We start from the raw sequence: 23,318 nt of genomic DNA on the forward strand, positions 1-23,318 counted from the left end.
TAAATGAGAAAAAGAGAGTTAGAAAAGATAACATTATAGGTAAAAATAAGTGTGTGTGCTTGCGCGTGCGCGCGCGCGGGAATGAGAGAGGGGACACAGAGAGAGCGAGAGAGAGAGAGAGAGTGTGTGTGTGTGTGTGTGTGTGAGAGAGAGAGAGAGAGAGAGAGAGAGAGAGAGAGAGAGAGAGAGAGAGAGAAAGAGAGAGAGAGAGTAGTATATCACACGAAATTAAAACGATATAAATCAGACTGAGAGAGGGTTTATTTAAGAAATCGAGATGGCGATAGTGTATTTATTGACCCCTTTCTCCCTTTGCGTAAAAAAAAATATAATTATTATGATAATTTATCCACACAACTAGTCTTTTAAATATCGATCGATTTATATGACCCTCATCTTGCCAAAAATCTCTAACCTGTGACCTCACGAAGTCCAAAGTTTGAGAGATTATGCCAAGATGAGGGCAATTTTTTAAAAATCGATTTTTGAAGGACACGCTTTCAGGCAATTTTTATTTTCAGAGTAAAGCAGTTAACTGGTTAGGTAAGATGCCCAAAATGAAGAAATGTGACCCACCCGACGTAACTTATTTGCAGGTCTGTTACCCCAAATAGTTATGCGCTCTTTGTTTTAATAGAAATACATTCATACTAACGCATTGTCTATTGCAAAAAAATGTTAAACCAAGCCCGTAATCGCGTTATGTTATCAAACCTACCAATGAGTGCACGCATATTGGTTATTCTTGTTTTATGTCGAAATAAAATTATGAGGATAATTGAGTTTAAGGTAAAAACAGTCAGGATAAGGAAAGTTTGTTTTTTTCTGGGGTTTAAGATTTAAGATTCCATATTGAATGCATTTATTTAACTTAAATAATAATGAATTAATGTTTGATTCATCCCGGCATAATACTGCTAGAAGGCAATTAGCATGGTCACCTATATTAAAAAAATAAAGATCTGAAAAGTGTGTCTGAAACAGTGCCAGTCAGGGCAAAATGTCTTCACCGAACGAATCAGTTACTGCTGATTCTCCGTCCCATCCTCGTCCGCTCTTTCTATTTATTTTCAAGTAATTCTAACACGTCGAGGTTATTCACTACGTGAGATATATATATATATATATATATATATATATATATATATATATATATATATTATATACAGGGGCGTGGCTATATTGGTTGATTTGGTGCCTGGCACCGCATCCATATTTTAAAAATGGAGTACAGCATTTTTTTAAAATAATAAAACCGAGAAATTGTAAATACCACCTCTTACTTCTTTGAGTATCAACATTTTTTGTTTAATATTTTTCTTCTTTCTTTTGTATTTACAAATATAGCACGTTTTAAGTAATTTTCTTCTTATTCTGGCACCACCTTATACTGTAAGCACGCCACGCCACTGTATATATATATATATATATATATATATATATATATATATATATATATAGCTTTGATATCATTACATCTCATTCTCTCTCTCTCTCTCTCTCTCTCTCTCTCTCTCTCTCTCTCTCTCTCTCTCTCTCTCTCTCTTCCATTGCACACACACACACACACAAACACACACACATACAAACACACACACAAATTTTCGCCATTATTATTATGACAATCTAATATAAACATATATGTATTTTGTGTTTACTTGAAAAGGGCCAAATGCCGAAACGTCGTTTGTTTTGTGTTGTTCATTCATGAGTCAGATTTACTACCTTTATCTCCATTTTATTGTCTCATTTAGACAACTCTATTAATCAGACAGGAAACTTCATTCATACACATACAGTAAGGCCAACATATTCGATAGAGCCAGGGTAGTGAACACTTACATCATTCCAAAAATCTTTTATTACATCAAAATCGTAGAGAGTCAGGATAGTGAACACTCATATCATTCCACAAATCTTATATTACATCAAAATCGTAGAGAGTCAGGGTAGTGAACACTTACATCATTCCAAAAATCTTTTATTACATCAAAATCGTAGAGAGTCAGGATAGTGAACACTCATATCATTCCACAAATCTTATATTACATCAAAATCTTCAAACCTCCGTACACCACAATAAGCACATTAAAAAGACACATAGACACATGTGTACTATACGCAACACCCATTCCACACTAAATACTGACTCACAGAATCGGGCAGCACAAGACTAAAATGTAGAACTTTAGATACAGCTAGGATCAGATACATTATGTTGCGCGCTTTATCGAACACAAAATGTAGAACATTTATTTCACACACTGCATTAAAACAAAAACACTGATTAGATCCACAATCAACACAATGCACAAAACAATACGACAACACATACATGACATGCAGAAACAGCCTTTAGACACCATATTATTATCCCTAAAACAGACAACGCAACACACGAAATAACATACACATTCTAGCAGCAGGAAGACAAGCGATATGGACAGCATAGACAGGTTTAGTACACGGACAAAACACCACTGGCACTTAACATAATACAGAAGAAATATAAAAGCGATTTAGATAAAGGGATAACATGGAACAAATGTACGGGTGTTTCTTTTTACGAAACCCAACAAAGTTATGGGAAGTAGGAAGCAGTGGGGAGTGAACCTGGGACTCAGGGAAGTGTCCACCATTGGGGAGTGAACCGGGAACTGGGTTTCGGTGGGATTCGTAAAAAAAAAAGCAATTGGTTTTTACGAAACCCGACGAAACCCGACAATATCCGACAAATTTATGGGCAGTAGGCAACAGTGGATAGTGAACCTGATACTCCGGAAGTGTACACCATTGAGCAATTACTTTTTTATGAAACCCGCCGAAATCTTCTGAAAACGATAGTCTCAGGTTCACTCCCCACTGGTGCACACTTCCCTGTCCCGGGTTTACTCCCCCACTGCTGCCTACTTCCCATAACTTTGTCGGGTTTCGGCGGTTTTTGTAAAAAAGAAACACCGCAAATATACTGACCTAAGAACACAATTCAGATACATAACCTACGACCATACTTTATAATTCCTTTCTCCATCCTCACATTTTGACCCTACACCTCCCCCCCCCCCCCCCCCCCCCCCACCACCGGGTTAACAATTATTATGGGTCCTATTAATTGCCGTCCGGAGGCCTAGGGAAGCCGTCCGGAGGTCATCTAAAGCATTTTCAAGCCATACGGGGGCCCTCAGAGCTGTACGTAGCTTTTCAGAAGTCGTCCGAAAGGGAGGCCTTCCGAAAGCTCCTAGTACTGACAATCTTAAAATCGGTTACAACTCATTGCCGTCCGGAGCCATCAGGATGCCTAGGGAAGCCGTCCGGAGGTCATCTAGAGCATTCAAGGCCACACAGCGCAGAGGCAGGTGATTGAACTCGGTACCTTTCGCATATTATTATTATTATTATTATTATTATTATTATTATTATTATTATTATTATTATATTATTATTATTATATTTATTATTATTATATTATTATATTATTATTATATTATTATTATATTATTATTATTATTATTATTATTATTATTATTATTATTATTATTATTATTAATATTATTATTATATCATATATATATTATTATTATTTATTATTATTATTATTATTATTATTATTATTATTATTATTATTATCATTATTATTATTATTATTATCATCATCATCATCATTATTATTAATATTATTATTATTATTATTACTATTATTATTATTATTATTATTATTATTATTATTATTATTATTATTATTATTTATTATCATTATTATTATTATCATCATCATCATCATCATCATCATATATTATTATTATTATTATTATTATTATTATTATTATTATTATTATTATTATCATTATTATTATTATTATTATTATCATTATTATTATTATTATTATTATTATTATTATTATTATTATTATTATTATTATTATTATTATTATTATTATATTATTATTATCATTATTATTATTATATATTATTATTATTATTATTATTATTATTATCATCATCATCATCATCATCATCATTATTATTATTATTACTATTATTATTAGTAGTAGTAGTAGTAGTAGTAGTAGTAGTAGTAGTAGTAGTAGTAGTAGTAGTAGTAGTAGTAGTAGTAGTAGTAGTGTTATTGTTATTATTATTATTATTATTATTATTATTATTATTATTATTATTATTATTATTATTATCATAAATCATCATCATCATCATCATAATCCAGTGATGAAAATGCGTGTTATAAATGTCATTTATTAATATTATTATTATTATTAGTAGTAGTAGTAGTAGTAGTAGTAGTAGTAGTAGTATAGTATTGGTAGTAGTAGTAGTAGTAGTATAGTAGTAGTAGTAGTAGTAGTAGTAGTAGTAGTAGATAGTAGTAGTAGTAGTAGTAGTATAGTAGTATTATTATTATTATAAATAATAATATTACTAGTATTTTTATTATTAATAATACTTTTATTATATTGTATATTATTATTATTATTATTATTATTATTATTATTATTATTATTATTATTATTATTATTATTATTATTATTATTATTATTATTATTACTATATTATTATTATCATCATCATCATCATCATCATCATTAATAATTAGATAAAACAAATAAATAAAATTTCCTTCATTAATCCCATACGGGAAATGTGTCTCTGGGCTCTATTTCAAGGGAAGACCGGAATAATCAAGTGCACGACCGCATTTGGGCTAGGGCGAGGTGACTTGCTCAAGGCCACACAACGTAGCGGCGGGTGATTGAACTCGGTACCTTTCGAGTACGAACCAAAGGCTGAACAACTGAGCCACGATTATTATTATTATTATTATTATTATTATTATTATTATTATTAGTAGTAGTAGTAGTAGTAGTAGTAGTAGTAGTAGTAGTAGTAGTAGTAGTAGTAGTAGTAGTAGTAGTAGTAGTAGTAATAATAATAATACACATTTATACAGCGCTCATTCTCGTGTAAAACACAAGCTCTGGGCACTTTACAATATAAATTATCAATTTTAAGGATTCATAGAGTCAATAAAAAGAAATACAGTAAAAATGTGTCTTGAGATTCTTTTTAAAGGTAGATAGGTAAAGACTTACACTCCCTCAGACCACGTGGTAGTTCATTCCAAATCTTGGGGCCGAAACAAGCAAACGATCTATCACCAAATTTTGTTCTTGATCTTTTTTCCGAAATTTTCGTTTGGTCATTACATGATCTAAGAGTGTAATTTTCAAATTTACAATTTACACATGACCACGTGATATGTGAGATATGCCGGTGCTATATCAGTCAAACACTTATAAACAAGACACGCTGCTTTGTAATATGTGCGCTTTTCAATGGGCAACCAGTGGAGAGAGGCCAACAAAGGGGTTGCATGATCAAATTTTTTTTGCCAAAAACTAATCTTGCAGCACTGTTTTGCAGTAGTTGTAATTGTTTAATAGAAGCCTGAGGCAATTTGACAAGCAGGGAGTTACAAATTGTTCACAGTCTTTGAAACTTTGATCTTTTCACCCCCAATCAACACCTCAAGAACATCATCCACCTTCAACTGCCCTCTATTTCCCACAATCATCACTTCTGTTTTTGACTCATTCATTTTAAACTTGTTTGCATCCATCCACTCTTTTACATCCGTCACACATTCTTCCACGCGTTTCACAATATTTTCGAGATTTTTAGTTTTATCAGTAGCATAAAGTTGCGTAGAGATGATAGCGCAGCCCATGACCAGTGATGACATTAGATAATGGAGAAGTATACAAAACAAAAAGAATTGGACCCAAAACAGAGCCTTGAGGAACACCAAAAGACAATGTATGTTGACGAGAAAGTTTATCTAAAATCATAACCTGTTGCTTTCTGCCATCTAAATAAGATTCAAACCACTGCAAGACAGTCCCAGACAAGCCAAAAGTTATATTAAGTCGTTTAATGAGAATACCGTGATCAATAGGATCAAACGCCGCCGAAAGGTCTAACAATGTCAGAAGAGAAACAGAACCTTTATCTAAAACATCAAGCAAATCACTCGCAACACAGCACAGAGCAGTTTCTTTGCTGTGGTAAGAACGATAAGCTGACTGAAATTTTTCCCATAGATTGTTTTCATGGAGATGTTGTGAAAGACGTCTGAGTACAACTTTTTCAAGGATTTTAGAAAGAAATGGCAGATTTGAGACGGGGCGGTAGTTACTAATGTCATTTACATCGAGGTTTTGCTTTTTATGAGAGGCTTTACAATTGCATGTTTATAGATATCTGGGATAAGTGACTGATTTATAATATGAGTTATGCAAGGTAACAATTCAGGAAGACATAATTTCAAAATATTAGTTGGTAAAGGATCTAAATCACATGACTTCGAGGAAGATGAACAAATTATTTTAGAAATCTCTTCTTCAGTTGTTTCTTTAAAACAAGAGAGTCCCTGTGAACCCGAAAAGGGTGGAAATTTATATCTTCATTTTGCACGAGGTCCAAATTGTTCCGAATTTTCGATATTTTTCCCGAAAAGAAATCTGAAAATGCATCCGGCTGTTTTTCTACCGGGATATTAGTGGGTAGACACATGCCCTTTTCTTCTCCTAAAAGTTCCTTTGAAACAAATAAAAATTCCTTAGTGTCCCTCACTGATGATAGTTTCGTGTTATAATAGTTTCTTTTTGCTCTTTTGCAGGTGGTTTTATACTTATGCTTTTTTGCTATATATTTCAGCCGGTCAATCTCAAGGCCCGATTTTCTCCACGATGCCTCAGCGTTCCTCTTTTCCCTTTTGGCAATTTTTTCACTCTGGTTAAACCACGGAGACGGTTTCCTGGAATTTATTATTCTAGTTGTCTTTGGCGCATGCCTGTCGATGACGTTGCGCATTACGTCGTCCGTTTTCTGTGCCGATGGTATATCCATTCTTCCTAGTTCCTCTGACAGATTGTTTTTGAAGGAACTAATGTCTATTCTTTTAGTATCCCTAGACACTATCTTGACTTTCTTTGCTTTCTCTTTGATGCATTTGAGAGTTGAAAGAATCAGATTGTGGTCTGAAATTTCTTTTTTGATGATTTTTAATTGATTCAACAAGCGAGGGTGTATCAGTGATGAACCAGTCCAAGATGTGCCCCGATCTTTGAGTTGGAGAGGTCACTAACTGAGTCAGGCCATGTTCATTCAGCATATTTTTTATAATTTTAACGAGACTATTCTTATCAACATCAAACTGAATATTCAAATCGCCGATAAAATCTTTTCGCTTATTTGATGTGTCTTTTGATACAAAATCAGAAAATTCGTCAGCAAAATCATTGTGTCTCAGTTTCTTCTTTTTGCTTGGGAGTGGTCTGTAGATACAAGTGATTAAAAATGAAATTTGAGGGTAGGTCAATGTGGTTTGGACACACTCAAAACTTTTGGACGAAATTTGCCTGTTTTGTATTTTAGACGAAAGAGCGTGTTTGTATATGATGGCGATCCCCCCTCCTGATCGTCCATTTCTTGGGAACGATTCCATCTTGTAGCCGGGAGGTGTCATTTCTTTCATTATAGGTTCATCACCGAACTGATGCAACCATGATTCAGTTATATATAGAATATCGATATCGTGTTGATCTATGACATCGATTATATCGAATGTCTTGTTTCTCGATGAATGTGCGTTAATATGGCCAATACAAATATTATGATTTCCATGACTTGGTCTTGTGTCATTTGTCAATATTTTTGTTAACGTCTGTGGTGGTCGAGTTGAACGATGACAGTTCACTGGACGTCGCGGGACTGTTGTTTCAATAACGTGTTGTTTACGTCGACCACCCCGTTTACAGACAATCTTTTGTTGATTGTAATGGTGTTCAAGTAGTAGTAGTAGTAGTAGTAGTAGTAGTAGTAGTAGTAGTAGTAGTAGTAGTAGTAGTAGTAGTAGTAGTAATAGCAGTAGTAGTAGTTCTAGTAGTAGTAGTAGTAGTAGTAGTGGTAGTAGTACTAGTAGTAGTAGTAGTAGTAGTAGTAGTAGTAGTAGTAGTAGTAGTAGTAGTAGTAGTAGTAGTAGTAGTAGTAGTAGTAGTAGTAGTAGTAATATTGTTATCATTATCATTATTATTATTATTACTATTATTATTATCAATTTTATTATTATTATTATTATTATTATTATTAATATAATAATAATAATAATAATAATAATAATAATAATAATAATAATAATAAAATAATAATAATAATAATAATAATGTGTGTGTGTAATATATATCTATTGGGGGATCAACATTGTTCCGAACAGCCAATGCTAAATTTTTATCATCGAGCACAGAATTACAAGCAAATCTAAAATTATACAACTATTTTTCACAGACTAATATACGAGTAACTTACAAATCTTCTTTCAGGCTAATTCTATGATCTGTTGAGTCAAATTAATACAAAGAAAATCTGCTGGGTCGTAATACCCAGTCCTTTTGTTTTTTACTTTCATTGTGAGTATAATTTATTCTATGACATTCTAGCATATCCACAACAAAAATTGATGATATAATTTTAAATATCTTTAATACTATCAAGTATTGATAATCCTTCTAATCTATTCTTTTAAATAATAGGGTTGGTATCAACATTGTTCCGTAACGTCAACGTTAAAACTCTACCATTGAGCACAGAATTACCGGTAAATCTAAATATACAATACTGTAGTATAATAAGTATAATAGATAAGCGACTTTTGCTAATTATCTTTTTTCTCCGCAAATATTGTGGGCTCTACTCTCTCTCTCTCTCTCTCTCTCTCTCTCTCTCTCTCTCTCTCTCTCTCTCTCTCTCTCTCTCTCTCTCTCTCTTTATATATATATATATATATATATATATATATATATATATATATTATAATATATATATATATATATATGTGTGTGTGTGTGTGTGTGTGTGAATGTTTGTGTGTGTATATATGTGTATGTGTGTATGTATATATATATATATATATATATATATATATATATATTCGTATACATCTATATATATATATATATATATATATATATATATATATGACGAAAAGACCCCCACAATAACGTTATGTACCCTCTCTCGCTCCATCAAGATTATATACCCCAACACAACAACTCTCTCTCTCTCTCTCTCTCTCTCTCTCTCTCTCTCTCTCTCTCTCTCTCTCAAGATAAGCTCCTCCCTCCGTCTGAGATGATAGCAAAAGAGGGCCAAGCTAAACCCACCCCCACTTCTCATGGTCTCGATTTTCGGCCCATCAAGCAGAACACGTTTTATTAATGGCATCTGAGGTCAAACCCGTTAACCAATCAAAGCAAAGCCGGTCAAATTTTGGTTGACCTCTCCCCTCTTTTAGTACAACAAATCTTGTTTTGAGGACAAGACTATCCTCCGACAGACAACCTTTATACATTTTGGTCAGAAAACATTTTCTTCATATTATATCAATATTTTTTTAACAGCAATTTGTCAACAATGATTTAGCACTGGGCTTCAAAGAAATCTTAGATTTAAACTATTTTGACAAGTTCAGATCATTTTAATCTATCGTTGTACAAAAGTAAAATAAATTGTAAAAACGACTTTTGTCAGGGCACGGATAAAGTGGCCAATACAAAAAATGATAACAATAGTATTCCCAGCCTCGCTAGTTGTCCTTCCTCATAATATCCCAATCACGTGGTCATAAAGATAAAAGCAGACTCCAGAAAACCCCTCCCCCTTTCCAAAGGTCACGCATGCCAATTAATGAAAGGAAGAGACTCATTAGACCACCTGGGATCTTTAGGATATTCTTATTGGTCAGCCGCTTGCACAAATCTCAGGTCACTATCAATTACACAAGAACAAGCACAAAATATCGCGGCCAGTTTTTAAATTAGATTCTGACGACTGACAATAACTGAGGATATTTTTTTGTATTAAAGGAGCTTTAGGCATAATAACTGTCTCAATTCGGCGTCTTAAAACTGTGACACAAAAGTGGGGAAATCTTTTGTAAAGTCAAAGAATGATGTTATTGTGACCAAACGACCAATCGGAAAGGAAATATCCTTTCTAAACTTGGTGGCACTCCCGACCTAGTTATAATAAATTATTTTTTTAATCTTCAATTTTTGGGTTTTCATATTTTCTTTTCAACTTGTTACAACTTTCGGATTGAGTGGTAGTTGTGCTAGCGGGCAAGTCGATGCTATTTAAGACGCTGGACTCTTTCAAAACAACATCAGAATATGACTGGAACTGGACAAGACACCTCAACTGGCACGGCCAAGGTATTGTTAAGTGTTGTATCATCATCATCATCATCATCATCATCATCATCATCATCATCATCATCATCATCATCTTCATCATCATCATCATCATCATCATCATTATATCATCATCATCATTATCATCATCATCATCTTCATCATCATCATCATCATTACCATCAATTTCATTTATTGAAAGTTGTAGATATGTCAAGACCAAGGGATTCAGTGACCATTGATAGTTAAATGCGACATTACGTTCCTTGGATTTTGTAAATTCAACATTCAACAATGGAATAATCTTTTTGTGATACCTTGATAGGATTTTTGTGTTGGTGGTTCAGTGTCATAGTGTATAATCGTAAAAAAAAAACATAATATCAAGCAGTGTTGATCGTGGTCATTGGCCGAATGGGAAATATCGCTAAACGGTAGCCTTGGTGTTGTATCCTTGGATAAGGCATTTTATACTCATTATTTAGTTCGATTTAGGTCTGAATTGGTATTGGCTATAAGGTAGTGACGCATATTGTTGTAGGTACCTGAAAGGAGACCAGCTCTTTATGAAATTCAATTTTAATTCGTGTAATATTACATTTAATTGCTTATTTATTCATTTAACTATTCATTTATTCATATCTTGATTTATTTATTTATTTATTTATTTATTTATTTATTCGTTTATTATTTAATTATTTATCTATTTATTTAAAATGATGTGTCGGAGGAATACAATACAGTAAGTATTATCGTGCGCATTTTGTTGTTGTTATTGTTGTTGTTATGTAGCGCTACTATCTTGAGTAAAGAACACGAACTAAATTAGATCCGGGCTGGGTGCACTCTAAAATAACGTCTGATAACCGAAGATATTACCGATTTGATCATTGTTGCAATGGACAATATATTGCCATATTTATATTGTATTTCCATTACAACAACAATAATTATAATAATAATAATAATAATAAATAATAATAATAATAATAATAATAATATATAATAATAATAATAATAATAATATAATAATAATAATAATAATAATAATAATAATAGTAATAATTATTATTATTATTATTATTATTATTATTATTATTATTATTATTATTATTATTATTATTATTATTATTCATTATTTATATTATTATTATTATTATTATTATTATTTATTATCATTAATTATTATTATTATTATTAGTATTATTATTATTATATTAGCATTATTATTATTATTATTATATTATTATTATATATTATTATTATTATTTTTATATATTATAATTGATAACAATAAATTAATATAATAATATAATAATGATAATAATAATAATAATAATAATAATATAATAATAATAATAATAAATATATAATAATTAATAATAATAATAATAATAATAATAATAATAATAATAATAATAATAAATCATATATATAGTGGTCAACTTCCACATAAATGCTCATTCTTTGACAATTTTGAGAATACAAATGAAGAAACAAACACATACACATGAAAACAAACTCAATCACAGATACATTTACATTCATACACGAACATACACATACATGCTTGCACCAATATTACTCACTAACATTAGTAACTTATTCTAACGAAAGACATTTGAATTGATATATTTCAAAACAAAAACAAAAACAAAACAAACAAAAATAATAGATAAATAAAAAGTTCAGTTATACAGTGGAAATTGTCAGTCTGAATTTAATGTCAAAACTGGAATAAAATTAAATTAAAATTAAAATTAGATTTAAGGCGTATTCTTTGAACGAAACTATTTGTAAGTTCTTGAAAAAAGTTCTGTCTTAAGCTATTTTTTGAAAGACTGACTATCCCTAATTATTTTTACATCTGGGAGAGCGCATTCCACAAGATGGGGCCACTAACAGAACAAGACATTACTATGGGATAATCTGGTTTTGGGGGCGATTAAGAGAGTCTTCAGATGACTTTAGTGGCCGTGTTGGATTATAATATTGACTTAAATCCATGAGGTACACTGGAGCTTGATTATTTATGCATTTATGAACAATAATACAAGTTTTAAAAACAATTCTTTTACTAACTGACAACCAATGGAGATTATATAGAATCTCTTTTGCAGGGTCATTCGATTTCAATCAGTTTTGCGGCTCTGTTTTGAATATTTTGCAAACGTTGTATCATTTTTGCCGGCGCATTTAAAAGCAATGAATTACAGTAGTCATACCTGCTGGTGGCCAAAGCATGAACAAAAATTTGTGTAGTGCTCTCATCAAGAAGATTTCGAATTTTGCCAATATTTCTTAAGTGATAAAAGCAAGATTGGCAGGTTTTTGTTATGTGATTCTGCATTGAAGCATCAGAATCAAAGAATGAGCCAAGATTTCTTATAGTTGCAGTTTGCCCTATCTTCAAATTTGAGTCGCATAATATGTCAATATTGTCAAGATTTTTTTCCCTTTGCTTATTGGTGCCAATCAATAAAATTTCTGTCTTAGAAACATTTAATTTTAGTTTATTTTCTAACAACCAAGTCTTAATTGCTAAGCAACACCCTTCAATATTTAATATCAGTGTCTGTTCTTGTCCTGGATTAAAAACGGAATATAGTTGCGTGTCATCGGCGTATAGATGGTAGTTAATACTGAATGATTCGATGGTGTACGTCAATGGTTCAGTATAGAGAGAAAACAGGAGTGTCCCAAAATAGAGCCCCGAGGGACACCTTAATGGGGTCCTGATATAATTTGTCCATTAGGTGAGTCGATTTGAACGGATTGTTTTCCATTTTTAAGGTGGACCGAAATATTTTTCAAATGAGTCCCATTCATTTCAAAGTGTTTCTGTAATCGCTGAATTAATTTGTTTTGATCGACTGTGTCGAAGGCCGCACTGAGGTCTAGCAACACCAACAACACACATAATTTACCCTGGTCCATAGAATTAATTATGTCATTGCGGACACGTAACAGAGCGGATTTTGTGCTGTGTCCAGTACAGTCTGGAAAACTGACAGCATATTATGCGTCGTCAGAAAGTCATTCAATCTTTTTGCTTCAAGTTTTTCGATGAGTTTGGAAACGAATTGCAGATTGGAAAATGGTCGGAAATTTCCGATGTGATTGGGATCCAGTGACGATTTCTTTAACAAAGGCCGTACCATGGCATGTTTTAATATAATATCTGGAAAATCGCCGTTTTTTAGGCTTGCGTTGACAATTGACATGATTGACGGCGCGAGCAGTTCTTTGAAATTTTTAATCAGCCAAGTCGGAACAATATCGAGAGAACACGTTTTACTTGGGGTGACTGATAATATTTGAATTTTGAAATTTTTCGGATGCAGGATCAAAGTATGATAGTTTTTTGTTACTTTGATTATCTTGTGAAATTATTGCGCTTTGCGCTTCTTGACTATCGAGGTCATGATGTATCATTGCAACTTTGTCAACAAAGAAAGTTGAAAATGTTTCGGCCAGTTGTTGTGGGCAGTTTGACGTGGGTAGTTTTGATACCGATGGCTCAGTTCTTATCATACCATTTATTAATTTAAACATCCCTTTCGAATCTTTTTTTTTTTTGTGTGTTTGTTATGGCATTCGTCATGTGGTTTTGTTTATATTCCGAAATTAATTGATTCGTCAATCGTTTGGTAGCTTTGTAGATTTGTCTGTCTTCGTCTAATCCAGAAGATCTCCATTTTTTCTCTGCTCGTCTGCGCCGGTGTTTCGCTTTTCTAATATCTTCATTGAACCAGTCGGTGTTGGTCCTGATGGTGATGGCTTTAGATTCTAGCCGTGCAAATGTATCCAAAATAGATAGCAAAGTTTTTTTTTCAAAAATTCTTAATTTTTCAATGACGCTATTTCATTTGGTAACTTTGTGATATCGGATTTATATATTTCCTGTCTCAATTGTTCCATGTCAATGGTTTTGGCTTTACGGGCGACTATTTTTCTTTTAATTGGCTTTGATTTTACGTATTTCAAATTGCAGATTATTACGCTCTGGTCTGCAGGACCATCATGGTCTACAGCTACAGACGAAATATCCCTTCTCATGTGTCGGTTCATTTATGCGTTGTTGTAGGTTTAGTGATTTTAAATTTTGAATAAACTGTTTTCCGTACGAATCGATTTTATTATCGACATGGATGTTAAAATCGCCTACGATCAAAAGTTTGGAGTTTTGAAGGACCAAAATAGTAGTCAAATCGTGAAAATCCTGTAAAAATATTGGCAACGCTCTTGCTTGGTATTCGATAGACTCACACCATCTTATAATGTTGACAATCGATCGTGACGTCAATTGTTAGATGTTAGAATGAATCGTACATGTCACTTTCGATATTTTTTATGGCGAAGTCACTTTGGTAAATTATTAATATTATTAATAAGCCTATGACATTTTGGGTTATCAGACCTTCAAATATGTCGGGTCCGGGATTCAAGCCAACGATGAGGCACTTCCGTGTATCCCCGTATGATAGGTATTTTGCCCACTCTGTCCGCCTAGTTATGATTGAGTAGCTTGCCCTGTTAGGTCAAGTGGAAATTTATTAGTTTGCGAAAAGCTATCATCCTGCCTGTCAAAAGGGAAGCAATCAATGGTTACTGTCAGTCTAACTCTGCAGTAGCTTGGTTAAATACTGGATTCAGTGACCGTATGGTTTTGAAGGAGGATACTTTTTTTGTTGTTGTTGTCCTGAAATTCAATAACTTTATTTAAATCAGCGTGACTTTACATGATTTGATAAACAATATGTCAACAATATCGGCTTTTATTCTTTAATTAATAATAATGATAATAATAATAGTGACCACATAGTGGTCAAACAAGGTGAAATTGTGGTTAAATTCAGAACTATTATAATATCAAGAATTTGATAACTTGCAAATAACCAAAAAAAAACTTTAATAAGATCGAAATACATCAGCTAAAAGAATTAATTCAATTCATACATCATTTCAATGAGTTATTGCCCTTTATTTACGTCTTCTTTCTAAAAAGAGCACGATTTTCTGGAATATCACTTAAACTGTTAAGAAAATTATAACGTGTAAAGATAACAAATAACAGCTCATGCAGAGACTAACATTATTTCCAAATTGCAAATAAATCGATCATGGTTAATAGAGTTATCACCCATTGAATTCTGTTACTAAAAATAGAACTCAAAAGGTAATAGGAAATCTATGCACTCTTAAGAGCAAAATAAAGTCCGGTTATGTGGCTTTAGGCTCTATACAAAAAAATCTTAGCTCTATAACAAAATTCATATGAGTTATCGCCCTTTTTCACATTGGGAAAAAAATATAATATTAAAACAAGCGTGTATTTGTGAAACATCTAGAAAGGTGTTGATAAAACATTACTTTTCAATAAAAAATATGCGAAACTCAATAAGTTAAAAATAATTTGTAGAACACAGCTAACTCAGATGATATTCAATGGAGTTATCGCCCATTAAAGCTTGTAACTAATTATAATGCTCGTAGGCTATTAGGAAATCAAAACTAGTCAAATAATAAAATATATTGTTGATTTGTTTTGAATTGGAATACAAAAATCTTAGGTATCTTGTCTCAATTCAAAATAGTCATTGTACTTTTTCAGATTTTTACTGCAGCAAGTCTCTTCTTGTGAAACGCCTCGAAAACTGTTAGCAAAACAAAATATTAGTAGACAACAAATGGAAGCTACTAAAGAGATTAATATGATTTGTAAATTACGGCTTACCAGTCCTTCTACTCCGCGTTCCTTCTCAAACCTTCCTTTTAATTTGTCAGGGAGTTCGAGACCCAGACTAACATTCCCGTGAGAGATCATCGCCTTTTTTTTTTTTTTTTTTTTTTTTTTGATTTTCTGGAGAAGTCCTTTAAATTGTATTTATTTGTCAAATTCCTTAACAACATCTACCAATACTACAATTTTCTTTTTTTTATTGAATACCGTCACATTTATTTGTTGTGAAATATATGTTATCCAGTACGAGACTTAGATCTGAGCTTTTTAATGACATACTCCATCTATTCAGGGAAGATTGAAAGTGCATGATATCCCCTTAGCAAACGTTTCTAAACATGATAATCATTAATAAATCATAAATGCTGTTCAGATTAATTACTTTATTTGACTTTTAAAAATATTTAATGCAAATATTAGCTGCAGGATTTGCTGCAATGATATAATTATGATTGGCAATGAGGATGACTATAACATCAATATCTCGGGGTCTGTTTAAGTCTGAATGATTGTGTTTGAAGGCCTTGCAAAATATGGACCACCAATATGGCGGTCTCTCCTTCGTCGTGGTTGCATTGTTCCACAAAAATCCCATTACAAAGATGCTTGCCAAATGTCATATACAGTCCTTTTTCCTCTGACTGTTTCCATCACAAGCATGCAAGACAGGTATTTGAAGAATTGTCTTTTTTGGTCTGCATTCATCAAAAAAATGTTGCCAGTCCCTTGAAATTTTGACCAAATCAATCACACGTTGCCGACTGCTATGACCTCGTCTTTCTACTTTTCCTGCTTTCCTAACTGCAGAGGGATATAACGGTCCCAACCAGCATCTACTCTAGGTGCTAGATTCAGTCATCTAATATTCATGATAACGCACTTTTCCTCAAAAATGTTGTCAAATATGTTTTCCTTAGTTCTTTTTTTTTCTGATTCACTATAAAGTAAAAAGAATTCATCTTGGAGACACTGACTCTTATCCACCACCCATTTAAGGAGATCCGACTATGTGTATCCATTGGGTAATCCTCAAGATGATAAAACATGTGGAAAGGTTGATGATGCATACCTAAATAATCTTTTAGATCACCGCTCAGGTTTATCCAAAATATAAGACGTTTTCCCAATGAAACTCTGCTTGTTGCTTAAAATCTTTTCAGTTAGATTGGTGTCTTTTTAAACCCATTTTTCGTGATATGGCTATTCTCAATGGGCCATAACTCGATCTTTAATGGATGATTAGTCAGTCAAATATTGTTAGTTTTACTTATTACTTTACACGCTTTGATTGACATCCATATAAGCACGTTTTATTCTTTGATTAGGATTAAATAAAGCGTGATACGCAAGATATTATTTGAAAAATGAATATTAATACTCAAATATAAATCAAATCAAGGACAATAGCTCAAACAAATTGAAATAAATTTGCTCAAAACTGTGTGAATTGGTCAACAAAAAATAAAGTTTTCTTTCGTTTTCTAAAATGTTTAAAATTATCAAAAGTTTAGAAGTAATTAAATGTTAAATGTAGCTGTCCTTGAACTTGAGTGACCTCTGGATGACCTTCAAGCGGTCGAATTGAATTTCCAATCGGCCAAATTTTTTTTCAAGGATATCGATCTTACTAACTTTGAAGAAAACAAACTTACACACGAGTGTGAAACAAGTCGAGTTCTTGCACTGTTCATTAACTCTATCATAATGGGCGATAACTCAACCAAATATTGTGTATTTTGCTTTTAACTTCATTTGTTTGTTACTGACAGTAAACTGTATTATTTGAGTAGTAGAAGATAAAGCGTGATTTGCAAGTTATTTTATAAAGAGGAATATTTTTATTCATCTAAAAATCAAATCAAGGGCAATAACTCGTACAAATCGAAGGGAATATTTTTTTTAAGCGTACCTGTAATGTGTTTAATATAAAATAATTTTTTGTTTCTTCTTAAAGACGTTATAAAATATCGATAATTTGCAAGTAATTAAATGTTTAATATAGCTCACCTTGAACTTGATTGACCTCTGGATGACCTTCAAGAAGTCGAATTGAAATTCCAATCGGCCAAATTTATTCTTAAGATATCATATTTGGTAAGATAATCCTATCAAATTTAAAGAAAAATAACCTTAATTCCACACGGAAGGTGAACCAACTCGAGTCTGCACGATGCAGTGACTCTTCTATAATGGGATAACTCAATCAAATATTGTTTGATTTTCTTATAACTTTATACGCTTATTTCTAACATCCAAAAGAATAAATTCTATTATTTGAGTAATATAAAAGTAAGTGCGGTTCGCATGCTATTTTAAAAAGAGTAATGTTTTTATTCATCTAAAAATCAAATCAAGGGCAATAATTAGTACAAATCGAAGGGCATATTAAGAAAAGTGTACATGTGCTTTGTTTAACATATATAATAAAGTTTTTATGTTCTTAAAGATGTTATATTATAATATCGATAATTTACGAGTAATTAATTGTTAAATGTAGTTGACCATTTGAACTTTAGTGACCTCTGGTTGACCTTGGAGTGGTCGAATTGTAATTCCAATCGACCAAATATTTTTCAAAGATATCAATCTTACCAACGGTAAAGAAAAATAAACTTTTACACGAATGTGAAACACCACGAGTTTTTTTTTTTTTTTTCACTAAGCGGTGACTCTACTATTAAACTCAACTTACATGACTCAGGAGTTGTAATAGGTAAGTCCGTCTACTATATGTAGTGGTATGATAATTTTAAAAAGCCAGGGAAAACAAAGGTTTGAATTCTTGTAATATGATTACGGATCAATTTCAAAAAACAAATATTTAAATAAATAAAATAAAATGTAAGTGTGTCTAATCCTAAATTTATTGTCAACAGTCTGTAACTGTAATGTCAGCATTATGAAAAGAGGGGGACAACTTATGAAATATTAGCAATGGATTGATTATAATATTGATTACTCCCCTTTCGGTGGTTTGTCTCTGTTCAAAAGGTACATGTGGAATAATTGCAAGTAAGTATTGATTATGAAATTTATCAAGAACAAAACAAAAAAAATAATAATCAAAAACTTGGAAATTATCCCATAAGATGCTTCATAAAGCATTGTAATTTAACTTTGAATTTGGTTTGGTGAATATGTCAGCAGCATTAGACTAGGATGTAAGATAGTTAATAACGTTATTTTTTCATGATTTAATCTCTGATAAAGTGGCATTTCACGTCGTGTTTTGATCTTTGGTGATTGATAGGGTTCTTAGCCAAATCTATAGCACCTTGGTTATCACAAAACAAGTAAAATGCTGTTACATAATCAAGGTTTGTTACTTCATTTAATAGGGAAATGATGTATTTGCATTTCTGTGCTGCAGAGACAAGCAACATATACGCAGCCGCACAGGTTGACAAAGCTACTGTTGGTTGCTTCCTTGATTTCCATGAAATCATTGGACCGGTTGGTGAGATTTGGAAGCAATAACCAGTGATACTTGTTCCAGTCTTCTGAGTTTCTGGGCCAATCGGCGTCACAAAAAACTGTGACATTAAAAGGTCCACATTTCCTGAATGTCAAGTGTTCCTCAAAAGTACCCTATAGATATCTCAGAGTATGTTTAGCCTTTGTCATATGGCATTTCTTTGCATAACGCATATATTGGGATAGTTTGGTAACAGTGTAGGGAATATCTAGCCTTGTGGCTGTCACGATATAAATCAATGCCCTAGCAATTGAATTAAAAAGTTTCAAGTATTCATCATTCAGTGGTTCACAATCATTGTTATGGTTGCACGGTTTCATCTCACATTTATGATGGTTTGCATTCTTCCATTCCAAACCTTTCAAGCATAGTTATCTATTTGCTTTGAGAAATAGTTATGGAATCTGTGTTGCCTCAAACTGCAATGCAAAGAAATAAGACACTTGTCCCAAGTCTTTCATTTGAAGTTTTCTTTCAAGTATTTCTTTCATAGCATCGATCATGTTGGATTTGGAGGAAATAAGTAGTTCATCTGCCCAGGTAATCAAGTTCATTTCATAATTTGATGATTTGTAATAAAAACATGGATCATTTTTTGACTTGATGAACCCTTCTTCAATCAAATGAGATTCAAGCAAAGTATTCCAAATCTACCTGACTGCTTCAACCCATACAGGCTTTTCTCTAATTTCAGTGTCACGTCTATGTGGGAGAGTGGCAAGTAGAAGTAGACAGATATGAGTCAGTTAGTTTCCCCATAGACTAGTTTTCTGGTACCACTTTTATTTTTCCCTGTTATAGTCATGTAAAAGCTCCTGACAACTTGATTGATAGTAAGAGAATGTTTTAGGTTTAAAGAAATAGGTAGTAGAAGTAGTGATAGATTATTGGCACGTTATATAGGCATATGTAGGTTCAGAAGGTAAGTATTAATCCCCGTTAAAGAAGAAGTACTTTAATATAAATCAACAGAATTGCCTCATACAATAGCAAGTTAACACATAATTGGTCAAAGAATAATAGTGCTGGTTTTAATTCTTTAAATTTAGGCTATGGGTATTAAATCTTCATCACGTATCACAAACTATTCATTTTTCTTTGTATTGGTTCTTAGCCTAAGTGTTGACTGGTGGCGGCGCTAAAGTTTCTTCTGTTATATGGGACAGGCCGTTTAATTCCATTAGTTTCAGGGTATCGCTTGTAAGATTCCACTCTGTATCACTTGTAGATAACAACCTGTTGCTTGTTCACCCGATGCAGGCTTGGACAGTAACCTGATACATGTTGCGCAGCAGTTTTCGTTGGTAACCGGTCTGTAAAGATACCGGAGCAAATCTTTGACTAGGTTGCAACATTTTAATATTCCTATGAATAGTGGGGTCGTGAGGGATTTAAATTAATACCCTTGACATCTGGCGTAAGACTTCTGGAAAAGTTCGTACAGGTCTGAGGACCTCCGGATGGCTTGAAAATGCTTTAAATGACCTCCGGACGGCTCCGGACGGCAATTAGTAGGACCCCTTTTAATTAGTTTAGCGGCTGTGCGTGGACAACCAGTCCTGCTCGAGATGTTGATGGTAAGGTTACTTTAATTTTTCAGGTGCGAGTTATTTCCCTTTGCAGAGTGCTTCTGGCGTGAAGAGAGTAGAATTGGCGTGGGCGGGGATTTTTGGCGTGAGAGTCATTCTGGCGTGTATGAGGCGGCCTTGAGGGTTGGAATTTTGGCCTGAACAGGCCATATGAGGCCGCGTTCAGGCTGCGTCCAAGAAGATTGAGGCCGCATTCAGGTCGTGTCGTGGATGGCGGGCTTTACTTACTATTTCATCATTCAGTTCTAATGACCTTCAACTTGTCATCTTAAATTAGAAATTTTACAGAGATTTCATGTGTACGTATTATGAGTTTAAGGTTTACTTCATTCATCGATATTATTTAATAACAGCTATTTTGTTATTATAGATAGTTCGAAGATGACGTCACTCATGTCTTTGTTATTGTTTTTTGCCATCCGCGTTTATGAGTACTTCTCACTAAACTGTATTAACCAGACTATAAACCTTCAAGGTTACACACAGTTTTGTGTGTTGGCCAGTTTTATTTCCGGATGGCAATGTTGTGAACTTTTTAGCCAAGTGCATACTATCTATACTAGGAAATCAGGTTTAAAGGTCAAGTGGTCCATCAAGTTATCACATCGTATAATATATTATCCAACAATTATATCATCCACCAGTGTTTCAATATAATACAGTACCTATACAATAAAAACTGGAATAATTACAAGGGTATTGATCTGGAAGTATGACACGGGAGAAGTGAGCGGAGAGGGGAGGGGGGGGGGGGGCGGTTGTTGACCCTATTCACCGGTGTTATGCACGCGGCTAATGTACGATCTTGACCGCTGTGTTCTCTCTCTCTCTCTCTCTCTCTCTCTCTCTCTCTCTCTCTCTCCCACACACACACACACACACACACACAAACGTACATAAACTTAGCTGTACAAACAGGTGGTAAATTATATATGACATGCAAACACGTTTCAGACGAATCAAATGTATCTACCACGTCTTTATAAGACATTTTATTATTAATCGTATCCAATTCACCTACAGAAATCCAAGCCTGCGATGGAAAAACGCCGCAGGGCAAGAATCAATGCCAGTCTGTTGGAACTTCGAGATCTGATTCCAGAATCTGTGAGTAGTCATAGTAGCAAACGTAATTTATTTGAAATATGTGTCTCTCTATGTAATTCGAGCGATAACAGCAACACATGTAAGAGTAGTAAGTACATAGAGTGTTTTAATAAACATTGTAGCTTTTGTATTTAATCTTCTTATCTATGGTTGTTGTATAGATTAACGATTTAAACAAATAAAATGAAGTAATAAAAAGCAGTGATGTGAAAAGACAAAAGTTTGTGGTTTACTAGTAGTAGATTCTGATAGCTCATTTGGAAGATCACTCGGCTCACAATTAAATACAGGCGGTTCTGTGAGCAGTTGAGGATTTTACAAACGTCTCTGTCCACTCATCAGTGATTGGGGTAGCTGGCGTTCTTATTTCTCTCCTGTGTAAATAAAGGGTGGTAAGTAAATGTAATTGCCCGTTTATTGTTAAAGGTCGAAAGTTCGAGTTCCATGGTTGGCTGTGCAAAGTTGAGTTCTTGAAAATGACTTCACTCACATTATTTTTTTTTCACGTTCTCAGGTGTGAAATTGAAGATTTCTTTGTTTCCATATTCTGTATTTTGGTATCATGATGTAATTCATTCACCAATTTTTCGCCAACATATTGACCAATTAAAGATTCATAGGAATTCTGTAAAGTGTGTGTTCGACCAACACCAGCGCATTTTGATATGATTTTTACCGCCGAAAGGAACTGAGTTCGACTATACGCCGCGCTGTGTGGCCTTGACTAAGTCGCTTCGCCTTAGCTCACTTTGCGTCACTTCACTGCGACTGCCACCTGTGTTATTCGTGATTCCTTGGAAAAGAACTTTACGACAAATTTCTCATTGGGGATAATTAAAGGCAATTTTCTTTTCTCTTAAATTATTCAATTTGCAGGTCCTTGTAACAAACACACACACACCATATATATATATATATATATATATATATATATATATTATATATATATATATATATATATATATATTACGCACCTTTAAACTAAAAGAGATCATCGCCAACAAATCTGTTTCAGCCGGTATATATATATATATACATTTTTTGTGGTAAACTGTTCTTTTATTTCATATAAACTTTTATCCATGCCTTTACATTCCACAACTTCAGACAGACGAGAGGTTGCTTGTGACGGACACACAGACACG

General features: G+C 33.1%; 1 protein-coding gene across 3 annotated transcripts in view; it reads left to right on the plus strand.

Moving 5' to 3' along the window:
• Positions 1–9,745: 9,745 nt before the first annotated feature.
• LOC144971399 (uncharacterized) overlaps positions 9,746–23,318 on the plus strand; it is a 47,125-nt gene continuing 33,552 nt past the window's right edge. The window contains exons 1-2 of one of the 3 annotated variants that reach the window (XM_078912226.1): positions 9,746–10,280; positions 22,090–22,173. In XM_078912226.1, coding sequence (XP_078768352.1) covers positions 10,239–10,280; positions 22,090–22,173 — 126 coding nt within the window. In that variant the 5' untranslated portion in view covers positions 9,746–10,238. The other 2 variants (XM_078912232.1, XM_078912230.1) reach the window with 2 other exon arrangements.

Source organism: Berghia stephanieae, chromosome 4 (genome assembly GCF_034508935.2).
Source record: "Berghia stephanieae isolate SIO BIC M18660-M18661 chromosome 4, UCSD_Bste_1.3, whole genome shotgun sequence".
Taxonomy (NCBI): Eukaryota; Metazoa; Mollusca; class Gastropoda; order Nudibranchia; family Aeolidiidae; genus Berghia; species Berghia stephanieae.